The sequence below is a fragment of the Ochotona curzoniae genome, unplaced genomic scaffold (assembly GCF_017591425.1).
Source record: "Ochotona curzoniae isolate NIBS_2020 unplaced genomic scaffold, NIBS_Ocur_1.0 contig_2723, whole genome shotgun sequence".
Classification (NCBI taxonomy): Eukaryota; Metazoa; Chordata; class Mammalia; order Lagomorpha; family Ochotonidae; genus Ochotona; species Ochotona curzoniae.
The window spans coordinates 15,130,040-15,143,640 of record NW_024465573.1 but is presented as its reverse complement, the minus strand read 5'-3'; the positions used below and the strand labels follow the sequence as shown (position 1 = coordinate 15,143,640).

Genomic DNA, 13,601 nt, shown 5'->3' with positions numbered 1-13,601 from the left:
AGGCCAAAACAACATTTAAATGAGTGGATGTGATTACTTTTCAATACGACTTTGTTTACAAAATTAAGTGGTGGCTCTTTTTAGTCTATGGACCATAGTTTATTAATTCCATGACTAGTTTGTTACTTCCATGACTATTGCAACAATAATTTTTCTTAGAGTTTTGATATTTGATTATTTCCTTTACTTAATAATTCCCATGAAAATGGTCCTAGGCTCTGGGGAAAAAGATCAATCGGAAATAGTAATAGAAGACAAAATCTTATTTGTTTATGAAGTCAGAGAATGTTAATTGATCACATCCATTTCAGTTAGCTGTTCCCACTCAGAATTTACTGACACTCTAGGGAACTTGATCCTTAACTTTGTGGAGCCCAATAGGCTGCTAGGGAAGAAGAAACATTAACTAGGCAATTGTGGAAAACGAATTCAGTAACTACAGATTGTAAATTACTGTGAAAAAACAAATGAAATGTCTTTGGAGGCAACATCAGAGTGACCTAATTTAATCTGGGGAGATAGTAAAGATTTCTTATAAGACAGCAATTTTGATATTGCTGCAGGTTATTTGCAGATTTATCCTGTTGTCTTTTGTTGTATTTTACTTTTCATTACTATATTATTGATTGATTTTTGTTTTCTGTTTTCTTACTGTTCTAAAATTCAGATCATAATCACTTTCTTCCTAGTTGTTTTTACCACCAAATCTTTCACAGTATTTCATACTGATAAAAACACATCAAGCAAGGAGTCTCGAAATGGGGACTTGATTTGGGTAGAAAAACTTTATGATCCTTCCTATATTTTTCAGAATATTTCTCTTGAATGTGTTATACATAATTAGTGGAAAAAGGTGATTAATACAACTCTTGAACTTCACTCACTTGTTTTTCTTACTTTATATATGCTAGTCTATTTGCTATGATTTTCAAGAAAACAGTTCTTTTTGGTAAAGAAATTTCTTTCTTTGAATTTTAGATTCTGAAAAGGGCCCTCACTAATGTTGTTTAGTCTTAGCATCTTAAAGATGGAAAAAAAAAAACAAGCCAGAGGAAGAACGGCTTCCAGAAGCCTAAGTAACTTTCCTAATCCCCCAGCCACAGAGCTGCAAAAGCCAGTACTAGTATCTGGTTTTTATTTCCAGGACAGCTTTTTAAACTAATCAGTACTTCCTTTTTAGGGACAGATGTTAATGGCTATTTTTTATTTTTGGCTAAATTTAATTGTCTTTAGCCAATTTCAGTGTGTCATCGATAGGTATTTGGGAACTATACGTTGTGTGGTGCTTTGCTATTTCTTAAAATACGTTTTATTGACTCCAACATTTTTTAAATATAAACTCTTCCATTTAAAATTTAAGACGTCAGTGTTTCCTTGGCAACATAAACTCAGGCACATCTCCATGAGAGCTATATACATCTTTCCTCATTAATTTTGTTCACACTTTGGGCAGTAATTTTATCCTCTTTGTACTGCTAGAACACTAAAATTGGGATGGAAAGGAGGAAAACTGAAACATACAACGAGATTGGTAAAGGAATTTAAAAGGAGACTCAAAGTGACTTAGGTTTTTATCTTAAATTATAAGAAAAAAGATGCCTTTTTTCTAATAAAGTATGTTTATATTTCTATTGATAGTTCTGTTTTTCTATATTGTAACATTGAAAGGTTTAATAAATTTGTAATAGACATAATATTTAAAATATGCTTCATATTGTGATAGTAAACATTAAAATGAAATCCTTTACATTTTTGTCTTCAATTAGCTGCAATGTTAACAATAAATCTTAAAATATTAAGTAGTATACCTTTCTCAAATGTTAGATTAGAATATATAATATAGAGAATTGCCAGTTTTTTGCGGCATTTTCTGTTTATTTTAGTTCTCATGGTGGTCAAGTTTCCTGTGTTGTTGTGGCATCTGAAATGTCCATTTTCAGTGATTTCTTTTTTCTAGACTAGAACAAGTTTTGTTTTTGTTCTTTAGAAACAATCACCTATGAGAGAATGAATCAATCAATCTTGTGCCATAACACATTTTACTTCTAAAATATTTAGTTCTCAGATGTTAGTGAACAAGGACAAGATAGAAATCAACTAAGGAACTTAAATCATCTGCTGGTGAAAGTGTATAGCCCATTTTGCCTCTTTTTAAAGGCTTGACTATTTAAAATGTGTGATCCATTCAACATGTCTGTATAGTTGATGTCTTCAGTATTGCAGTGGTTCATGTTTAATAGAACGTTTTTTAGAAATAGTGATTGTCACGCCCATCGCAATAACCAAGTGGCTAAAGTCCTCACCTTGAATGCACCAGAATCTCGAATTGGCACCACTTTTAACCCTCATGGCCCTACTTCCCATCCAGCTCCCAGCTTGTGGCCTGGGAAAGGAGTCAAGGATGGCCAAAAGCCTTGGGACCCTGCACCTGTGTGGGAGACCTGGAAGTGGCTTTGGGCTCCTTGCTTTGGATTGGCTCAGCTCTGGCTGTTGCAGCAGCTTGGGGAGTGAATCAGTGGATGGGAGATCTTCCTCTCTGTAGATATCTGACTTTGCAATAAAAATAAATAAATCTTAAAGAAAAAGAAAGAAAAGAGTTTATGTCAGCTGAGATTAGTATAGAAGGATATATTTTATTTGACATTTTTCTCTCAGCTAAAACTTAGTGATTTTTAAATTACTAATAGGGAAGCTATCAGGACTGCTGACTTTATGGATACTTACTGGACAATTGTTTAAGGAACTTAAATGTACAGAAATATTTCTAGCCATAAAAATATATTAGAAATATTAGAAACACGAAAAACTTCTAGATTTTAATTATATAATATTTTGCATAGTATGAACAAAGATTAATTCTAGTGTCATAGATTTAATTGTTGTCTTACTTGTTCTTTTGGATTTACCAAGTTGGCTGTAATTTCAGCTGAGAAATAATTCCTTATTGGAGTCTTGGTCTTTGGTTGGGTTGCAGATAAACAAATTAGTTTTGAAGATGTATGGAATCAGTTTCCTTTTTGTCATTGCAATTTAAAAAATATGTTAGTGCCATGGTAGTGCACTATATATGTGTGAATTGATTGTAAAAACAATAGGATTTTAAAAGTTGCTTTTAGCTAGGCTATCCTTGTGGGCCAGGGAATAATACATGCATATGAATTATTTATTGTGGTTTATGATTTTACGATGTGTCCTTTTTGTATCTCGGAGCTAGTCAAGTGTTAGTAACCTGTAGGGTATGTTTTCTATTTTCATTTTAAGTCTAAGTACTGTTTGTTTGTGATCTAGAGTAGGTATTTTTGAAACTCTACTTTTAGATTATGTAATTCTGGTATTCTTGGTTATCCAGTTTTATTGTATAGGCATTTTGTTTTGTCCATTCATTTGTCAGTTGGCACCCTGTAATTTTTATATAATTGCTATAGATTCATATACAACATTTTCTTATGAATATGCAACTTGTGGGCCATATAATAACCCATATATTTAAATATTAGTTAATCTATGTTTAAATATTTTAAGAACTACCAAACTGTTTTCCAAAGAATTATACCATTTTATATTCCCACACAGTGTATGAGGGCTGCAGTTTTACCAAGTCCTTTACAATACGTGCCGTATATGTAATTATAGCCGTATTAATGAGTGTGAAGTGGTAAAGTCATGGTTTTGATTTGTGCTTTGTTAATAACGAATGGTGAATGTATCCCAAAAGGTGTCATTAATTATAAATCTATTTACTTAAGCTTATCAGCAATAATGTTTTAGAGATTTTTTTCTTTAACTTTTAAAAAATTATTTTATTTTAGAATACTTTGAAATCTGTAAAACAAAGATTATGAAGTAGTAATATAAAGTGTTTCCATGTACCAGAAACCCCATACTCCCTATATTCATCTCATAAGTATCCTTGTCACAGTTTTTTTTTTTTTTCTTTCTTACTTAAAAAAATGAGTTACAGAGAGAGTGAGTCAGGGAGAGACTTCGTTCATCTGGTAGTTCACTCCCCAAATGGCCACACCGGAAAGGGCTGGGCCCAGGCTGAAGCCAGAAACTAGGAGCTTTATCTGCATCTCCTATGTGATTGCTAGGGGACATATACTTGGGCCTGTTTACTGCTTTCCCAGGGATGTTAACAGGCAGCAGGATCAGAAGTGGAACAGCTGGAACTTGAATTAGGACCTAAATAGAATTTTGTTGTTGCAAGCTACAGCTTAACCCTGCCTCAATGCTAGTCCCCTTTATCCCTTCTAAGTTCTTATAATGGAAGCTGACCTCACTGATTTGAGATTTTTCTTATTTTGTGATGTAAGTGCTTATTGCTATAATTTTCCTTCAAAGTTCTACTTTAGCAGTATACCACAAATTCTGAAATATTGTATTTCTGTTTTATGTCTCTTCAAAATAGGCCCCAATTATCTTATTGTTGTTGATGATGATGGTCCATGTGTTATTTAAAAGTACCTTGTTTAGCTTCCAGATACTTAGAAATGTCTCAAAATCTTAATTGATGATTATCAATTCAGTCCATGTTTACAGAACATACTTTGTGTGACAATAGGTTTTTTTAAGTTCACAGAGACTAATGATGCAGAAAGTTACCCATCTTGATAAATGTTTCGTGTACGCTTGAGAAGAATGTCCAGTAGCTGTTGTAGAATGGCATTTCTGCCAGTGTCATTTAGAGCAAGTTGCTTGGTAATATGTTCCAGGCAGCTGGTGAGAATTAAGTGATGTAACTCCAGTAGGGAGATAGTGTCTATCTGATCATTGCAACATGAATAGCAAGGTCTGGGGAGAGGACAAAGAGGTGAAATAATGTGGTCTAGATTAAATGGATAGAAGGTAAAATTTTACTATGGTAATTTTGGACTGTAGATCCTAAGTATTTTAACCATCTTGCTTTTCTGTGTCTTTGATTTTGAATTTGGTCCTATATGCAATGTACAACTCTTCGGTGGGATTTTAAGTAAGAACATAAGTATCTAAATACAATTTGGGTTTAAAAGTATGGATCTTCTACAGCTTATGTTTGGGGAGGTATGGAGACTGGAAAGTAGGCCATTTTGAAAATTGATTATGGTTTAAAACATTTATCTTTACTCTTGAGAAACAGTAGTTTTTTTGTTTTGTTTTGATTTTGATTTTGATTTTGATTTTTGATCATGTTTACATAGGTGATCAGAGTAGGAAAGATTGAGGGTTTGGGGAAATTGGGTGAGACCATTGTTTCCAAATTTTTTCTTCCTGTTTCTGGGAGAAAGGGGGTGATAAGGGGAGGAGCCACACCCAGCCTCGCAACCACCCCAGTACCCAGGGATGGGGAATGGCCACACAGATATAAACCCAGGGTCCCCGATGAGGAGCATGCTCCAATTGCTTTGCTTAACTGGTTTGGATAATTTTGAAATGCTGTCAGTCTTGCTTCTCTAAGGATAAGAAAATCCTTCCAATGGACATTGGCTGACAGTCTATCTTAAAAGTCTCCATTCACCCAGATATTTGCTGTCAGTGCTTGGTTGGGGTAGTTGTCTGATTTGTTCTGCCCTGCTTTCTCTGCTGTGGTACCACATGTCCTTTGCAGGCCCCAATGTGTTGCCATATCCTCCATATGCATCTGGGCCTTCCTCACTGCTCTGTCTTTCCACCAAGGAAGCCCAGTTCTGAACAATGCACTCTACGGGCAGACCACCAGTCCTATATGCAAGACCTCATGTCCTCACATGCCCCCACTTATGTCATTTCCCAGATCCATGCAAACCCACATGCCAAGCCCTGCCACAAAGTGCATTTCTAGGTGGCCAATGGGCTTTGCCCGGTGCCATTGGCACCCTGAGCTTGCCGACCCAGGTGCCGCCAGACTCCTAATCCTGGGGCTCATGGACCTGGCACCTACTGCTCAAGTGGGCCAAAGGACCCAGGCCAGGTGGCCCTGGCTCCACTGGACCTTCCCGACCCCTGGTGAGGTCTAGTTGTTGAATTCTGTACCTGATGGAGTGTTGGGCCTGTGATTGAGAAATGAACTGAAAGTATAACACTGTAACAATTAAAAAAAATAAAATAAATGAGGAGTGTGAGAGGGAGACGTGGGAAGGAGGAGGGGTAGAGGAATCGCTATGCTCTTAGAACTGTGTTGGGGAATATGTTCACAGAGTAAAATACTTTTTAAAGAAGAATAGAGAGTAGGCTTAGAAATATGGTAGAAAATGTTGCATATTTTACATTGTGAGTGTGCTAAGTTTTATTGTGAAAATAGTTTACTTACTCTCTCTGGTTTACTTTCCTAGTCCAGTAAGTGAAAATGATGGTTCTTGTCTTTTAGGAATCTTAACACACGATCAAATTATATAAAATTACAGATAGCAGCTATTTAGTAAGCCTTAGCTGTGATAATGGTGATAAATTTAATTTTGAAGGTCTGCCTCGAATTTTAATTGATGTTTTGTTTTTTAATATATTTTGTCATAGAATTTACCAAAGACAGATAAGATGGTGCAGTACAGTAAAATCTTAACCACAGTCTTCTATCCCCATTTATTTTGATTTTTCAGTTTATGGGAAAAACAGATGGAGACTATTATACTTTGGATGACATGTTTGTATCCAGAGCAGCCGAGAGAGAGCGACTTGGTGACGAGGAAGAGTATCAGAGGAGAAGAGCTATTGCCGAGCATCAGAGTCTCGCGGCACAAATGGAAAAATGCCTCTACTGTTTTGACAGCTCTCAGTTTCCTAAGCACCTCATTGTTGCAATAGGTGTTAAGGTAATCAATATTACGTTTTGTGACCTAAGGAAGTGATTTATCAGTGTGTGTAAATTTGCTTCATTTTTCATTCTGTTTAAAGAAACCTAAGGAATCTTTGTTTTAGATGTTTTCTTTCATCTTTGAGGTGAGCATACACATTTCATTGTCATAAGGCTCCCATCTTCTGTGATTCTGCTCTAGAACAGACATTGGATAATGGTGGCCAGATTTTCTGGTTTCCAGCTTTGACTGGGCCAATTACCAGCAGTGTGACCTTATCTTTGTATGACTGACACTTGAGTCTCAGCATTAAAATTATCCAAGACATTCTAAATCAGCTCATGCCTCTTTACTTTCTCATAGAACCTGTTAGTTTGAAGACTACCTCACAGTTTGAACAAACTTATTATATGTCTTTATTTTGTTGGGATTATCTTCTAATACTCTTTGAGCTGTATGAAGAAAAAAATAACTTTTGCTTACCATCATATACCAAACATCTAGCTTTTTTTCATGACAAACAGTGCTCATTTATTTCAGTAAATGTATATTGACCTAATACTTACATTAAGCAGGTAATTTCTGTGTGCGTGATGTATACCAACCTTTAACTAATTGCTGGAGGAAAGCAGAAAATCAGAAAGGCTTTTGGAATGTGTTTTCTACTCTGCTTTTCTAGAATACAGAGTAATAATCTTTCTGACATAGAAATATTAATTCCTTAATACAAATAAAGTGAGGAAATGAGACAAAATGATGAGGGAGTATTTTTGATAAAGTGATCTGAGATATTTTAGTAAATTATATATGACGGGAGGGAACAAATAATGTGAAATTGTAAATGAGTAATGTTTTATGAAAGGGCATCATTGTGTAAAAATCCCTGAAGAGGAAATGATTGACATTCATGGAATAGAGAAAGATGGCAGGAGTGAAGTGAGAAAAAGTAATAATAGAAGAGATTAAATAGTGAATTCCAGTTTCAGCAGCTAATGGCTTAGGGAATATGCAATGCGTATTGACTGATGTTTTGTTTTTGAACACTTAAACACACACACACACCTAATGTTATTATCTTTAGATAGTCATTTTATCAATTTAGTTTCTTTTGCTTTATTAAAATAGTTTTTTATTTCATTTTTTACTTCATAGTTTATGTAAAAGGTAAATGTAAAATTTTCTACATTCTAGCTTCTTCCCCACAATAAAGTTTTCTCAAACCACTAGCCGAGAGAAATCAGCGGCCAGTAAACAGACATTTCAGCTTCTTTACCTTTTTAACTTTCACTTACTGGATATTTATATCCCATTTTTCTTAATATTCTGTCCAGCTTTGAGATAACTCACATTTTCCATTTAACCATTTCTAATGTTACTAAATTTTTATTTAATTTTGGTTTATTGAGTTAGCTGTTTCTGCTTTCACGTGTCATGGACTAGACATTTTCATTCTGAAGACATTAACTCATTTGAGTTTCTCTTCACCTATTTTTAAATTTTTCTCTGTTTGATGACTGACATGTACTGTCAGCCTGACGTGTGCGGATGTTCCAATACAAAGATACTTGAAGTGTGCAATAGAAAGAACATCAGCTTCTTTCCATATCTGATTCCTGTGTTATCCATTATAGCTAGTAAGTCTTTTTGTCCTGAATAAATACAAAAAAATTGTTCTTTTTAGTTATTCCATTAGTTAATTATAGGATAAAGGATTTCTTAGATATTGCTCTTGTTTCTTTCAAAAGCAGATTTGTTTTTACTGAAAGGTATTACACACACACAGTGAGTGAGCGAGCTTTTCCTTCTGTTGACCTGGCGTCCTCCATCTCTGGTGACTGCATGTAGGATGCCACCTGACAGTCAGTAGTCACGTTTGTTTAGGCTGCTCTTGGCTGAGAGATAGTTTCTCGGGCTTCCCTTGTTCTTTGATAACTTTGAGTTGTTTGATTAAAAACTTGTTTTTGTTTCAGAGAAAGTAAGAGACAGAGCTTCCATCGAGTGGTTCACTTTTCAAATGCTCAGTGGTTGAGGCTGAGGCTGGAGCTCAATTCAGACGCCCCACGTGGGTGGCGGGAGCTCCACTCTCTCCCATCAGAGTTAGTGGGAAGCCACTGCCTGGACCTGGAGCTGAGGATTGAATGTATGTGCTTCAGTAGAAAATAGGGGCATCTTAGTTGACACCTTAATAACCACTGGGCACATGCCACACCTTGGCAGTTTTAAGTACTGACCAGGTGCTCCCTACTAGAGTTTATTTGACATTTTCCTTGTGACATGACTCATTTTTGATTTTTGGAAGGAAAAGCACAGAGGAAATGCTGTTTTTATGACAACCTGTCAGTGGTATATGCTGTGAATATGATGTATCATTTATGATGTTGACCTTAATCACCTGGCTGAACTAGTTCTTTACAGATTGCTCCATTGTAAAGTTACTTTTTCCAGCTCTGCCCGCTCTCCTGACACACACACACAATCCACACACTGTACTGTTTGGAAAGAAGAAAAATAGCACCAGCTTTAAAGTCATATATCTGTGTTAAAAAACAGAGCTTAACTGTAGCAATAATGTACTCTTGAGGTCATTTCCTCTTGGCTAGGTTCTGTTTCTTGGCTACTGAGGAAGAAAGCCTGATTAATAGTTTACCAGTTAAATTACTCTGCCATTACCAGGCCATAATATCTTCTTATTCTTATGAAAATTGTGCGGTTTTAATGGCTTTCAAAGAAATAGATCATCAGATTCAGGATGTAATATGCTTTATTCTTTCTTTGCTTGGATAATCTTAATCTTTATGGATAAAAAGCAGTGAAAATTGAACTGGTGCTGTGAATTTCAAGTTTATTAAAAACCATTCCAGCGCCTGGAGCATTAGCCTAGTGGCTAAAGTCCTTGCCTTGACTGCATCAAGGTCCTGTATGGGTGCTGGTTCATGCTTCCTGCTTTTACCTTCCTACCTGTGGCTTTAGGAAGCAGTGGAGGAAGGCCCGAAGCCTTGGGACCCTGCACCTGTGTGGAAGGCCAGGAGGAGGCTCCAGGCTCCTGGCTTCGGATCGGCCCAGTTGCGGCCACTTGGGAGTGAACCAGTGGATGGAAGATCTTTGTCCCCGTCTACTTCTCTCTCTCCGTAATTCTGCTTTTCCAATAAAAATAAATAAATCTTAAAAAAAAAATCATCTCTATGGCTTTTAAAATATTTTTAAAAAATTAAATAGCCTTAAAAATGTTAGAATGAAAGTTTTCTTCTAAGCAAGTATACTGTGTTAAATATTAACTGTAACTGAGTAAATTTCAATAGCATTTTGCCTTTGGAATTTTTTCCCCCATAGGTTTATTTATGTCTACCCAACTTTCAGTCTCTTACTGAGGGGCACTGCCTGATAGTTCCCTTGCAGCACCATAGAGCAGCCACTTTATTGGACGAAGACATCTGGGAGGAAATTCAGGTGAGCATATAAATTGTCATTGTCATTGTAAAGCCCAGGAGAAATTTTTGCAAACTGTTGTGATAAATTTCAGCAAGGTGTTTATCTTTGTTCAGTGATTTTAGGTTCTTTACTAAAACACTTGTATTTTTGTAGTTATATGTATCTGCACATTGTGTTTTTAGTACTCAACTATCTTTTATTTTCCAAAAGTGCTCCACATTTTGAAAGGTTTTATGTACTAAACTGTAACAACGTATGGATTATTTTTGCAACAAAGTAGTATCAGTCTAAGATTTCTGATCTTGGCATTGTGTTACATGAAATAGTTATTCTTACCAGAATAAGCCAATAAAACCCAGCCAAAAAGGCAAAGGAATTTAGATAATAAAAAGGAATTTTGTCAGTTAAATGCTAGTATTCTCAGCAGTTGCCATGTTTTACTGTAATGGAAGTTGTCTTCTCCACTGCTGTGATTTTGTGGTGGTTTTGCTACTAACTTTTAGTTCTTGCTCTTTGTTTTCTTCATAACCTTTTCTAGCTTTTGTATTTAGGGATTCACTCTTGTGGCTGATTCTTCAAGAGATTGAAAGGCACAACATGGATGAAATTGTTGCTTGAATTATTTCAAGGCCCCGTAATGACCAAAATGAAAGGAAGAAAGAGAAGTTGTGGTTCTAATGTCTGACAAGCGAGTAGAGTTGCAAGGAACCCTAGTCAGAAGAGAGTGAGAGTGGTTGCATGTTGTTAAACATGCCAAAAAAGGAGATATTTTGGCTGTGTTTGATGAAACAAGTCTTCTTTTATTTTTAGTTCATTTTGTAAAAGTTAAAAAGATTGTTTTGTTACAGTAAGGATAGCATTGTAGAAACATGAGTTAAGTCAAAAATAATTTTTTTTTCTAATATTAAATGTCAGTAACTTTAAGTAATTTAAGGTGGAGGGCATCAAAATTTGGTTTTTACAACCATTTTAGAACTTTCCTGAGAGGGTTTTAAAAATTTGTGCTTACAAAACTGATTTAACTTAGAGAATACACAGCACCAAAGATATTTTAAGTCATTACAGTAATTTGGATTTATATTTGTGGAAGAAATTAACCTACTTATGTGTGTGTACACACAAACATATTAAGTAAATAAAAACCATTTACTGTGTTCAACAGATACCGACTTGGTATGTAAACATGTTTTTGCTGCCGTGAGAAACAAAGGGATAAAATCATTCACTAATTCTTCCCAAATGGTGTATTGTAGTACAGGTTACATTGTAAGTTAGTAGATTTTTTGGTCTAGATTCATTGTGAAAAAGTGAATTAAGGAGAAAAAAAGCCAGTTATTTATATAATTTGATGAGTGACATCCTGATTCTTTTTGTGAATAAAAGGAGTCTTTAATCGTTGTAAATTACCACAAAATTTTAGTAAATGAATTTAAATAGCTGAATCCTGGCTTATTTAAAGAAATCCAGGGTCTTTTTGTTGTTGTTGTTTGCTTTTATGCATTGATTTAGTTTTTTTTTAAAGATTTATTTATTTTCATTGTAAAGTCAGATTTTACAGAGAGAAGGAGATACAGAGAGAAATATCCTCTGTCCACTGGCTGACTCCCCAAGTGGCCACAACGATTGGAGCCTAGGTAATCCAAAGCCATGAACCAGGGACCTTCTCCAGGCACCCCCCGCCCCCATGCTGATACAGGGCCCCAAGTCCCTCGGGCTGTCCTCCACTGCTTTCCCAGGCCACAGCAGGAAGCTGGATATGAAATGGATTGTTGGTATTGGAACCGGCATCCTTATGTGATCCTAGCGGATGCAAGGCGGGGACTTCAGCCAGCAGGCCATTGTGCTGGGCCCTGTTTTTATTTATTTTTAAAAATATATTTTATTTATCTGAAAACCCAGAGTTACAGTGAGCAAGTGGGCGATCAAGATAGAGAGAACTGCAACATTCTCCAGTTAGTTTACTTAAATACATCATAGGGAAGTTTACTACAGATGCATTGATTGAACAAGGAATGGGAAACTAGGTAAATTAAGTACTCAGAATGAAGTATTTTCTTCTAGTAATTTAGCAACCTTATCTAATTTCCATAACATAGGCTCTTGGTATTGCTCACAATTGTAAAATAATTTTGCTATATCTTATTATATTGAAGTACAAAAGCTTTTGCACCCATGTTGGGCTATTGGATGTTGTTGCTGGCTCCTGGTTTTAGCTTGGCCTGGCTCTGTTCATTGAGCCATTTCAGAGTGACCAACAAATGGATCATCTTTCTGTTTCTTTCTGATTTCCCTTTCTGTAACTCTGCCTCTCAAATAGTAAATGGTTTAAGGAAAATGAATATTTGTAAAGTGAAAGCATTCAGACTTATCTGGTTTTAAGATTTATATAGCTACACTATTAAATGGTAATTGTAGAATGATAGACATAGCTTAATTAATCCGAAATGATCATTTAAAATTTAAGCCCAACTAAATATTCCTATTGAAACTTGACAAAGTTACAATTTGTTTAAAAGTAACAGATGGCTTTGGAGCAATCGGACATCCATTGGCACAGAAATTAAATCTAGTGCCTTGATACAATTATTAACTCTAAATAGAATTAGATTAAATGTGAATCGTAAAACTGTGTAACTTAGGAAAAAACAAATTTTTAAGAACCAATGTATGCAAGTTCTTAACATCAACCATGCAATCCACAGAATCGAATGTTGATAAAATGAACTTCTTCAAATCAAATCTTTCATCTGTGAAAGTCATTGGTAAGGCTTTCAATTGGAGCCGCCATTTTCAAGTCATTCATCAAGTTGAGGAGCACAGAGGGAAAATGGAGCAACACCTGTTACATGTTCTCCATACGTTTTAGGAAACATAGAGCGGTTCCTTTGGCTCCATACATGTGCACTTACAAGAAGGGTGGCATTGTAGACATCAAGGGCATGGGTACGACTCGTAAAAGAATGCCTCATAAATAACCATGGCAAAACCTGAAGAGTCTACAGTGTTACCTAGCATGCTGCTGGCATTATTGTATCCACACAATTCAAGGGCACGATTCTTACAAGGAGAATAAATATGCATAGTGAGTATATTAAACACTGTAAGAGCAAGAAAGCTTCCTGAAACAGGTGAAGGAAATTACCAGAAAAAGAAAGAAGCCAAAGAAAAGGTTTCTAGTTGCAGCTGAAGCTCTCCAAGTCTGCTTCACTCAGGGAAACCCACTTTGTCGGAACCCATGGGAAATCATTCAAGCATTCAATTCTTATGAATTCAATGGCATACGTGTTAAAAAAAAAAAGACCCAGATTCCTAAACAAACAATTGGTTAGAAGATGAAAAGACAAAGATCGAATGTACTTGCAAATTGCATACATGACAAAGGACTCTACCTAGAATATATTGCAAAAAATTAGAATGTTAGAATCA

General features: G+C 35.7%; 1 protein-coding gene across 1 annotated transcript in view; it reads left to right on the top strand.

The window, feature by feature from the left end:
* Positions 1 to 13,601, top strand: part of CWF19L2 (CWF19 like cell cycle control factor 2) — a 78,944-nt gene that overhangs the window by 54,907 nt on the left and 10,436 nt on the right. Inside the window, exons 13-14 of the mRNA XM_040976882.1 lie at positions 6,552 to 6,764; positions 10,077 to 10,193. Of these exons, the coding sequence (XP_040832816.1) occupies positions 6,552 to 6,764; positions 10,077 to 10,193 (330 nt within the window). The remainder of the gene's footprint in view (positions 1 to 6,551; positions 6,765 to 10,076; positions 10,194 to 13,601) is intronic.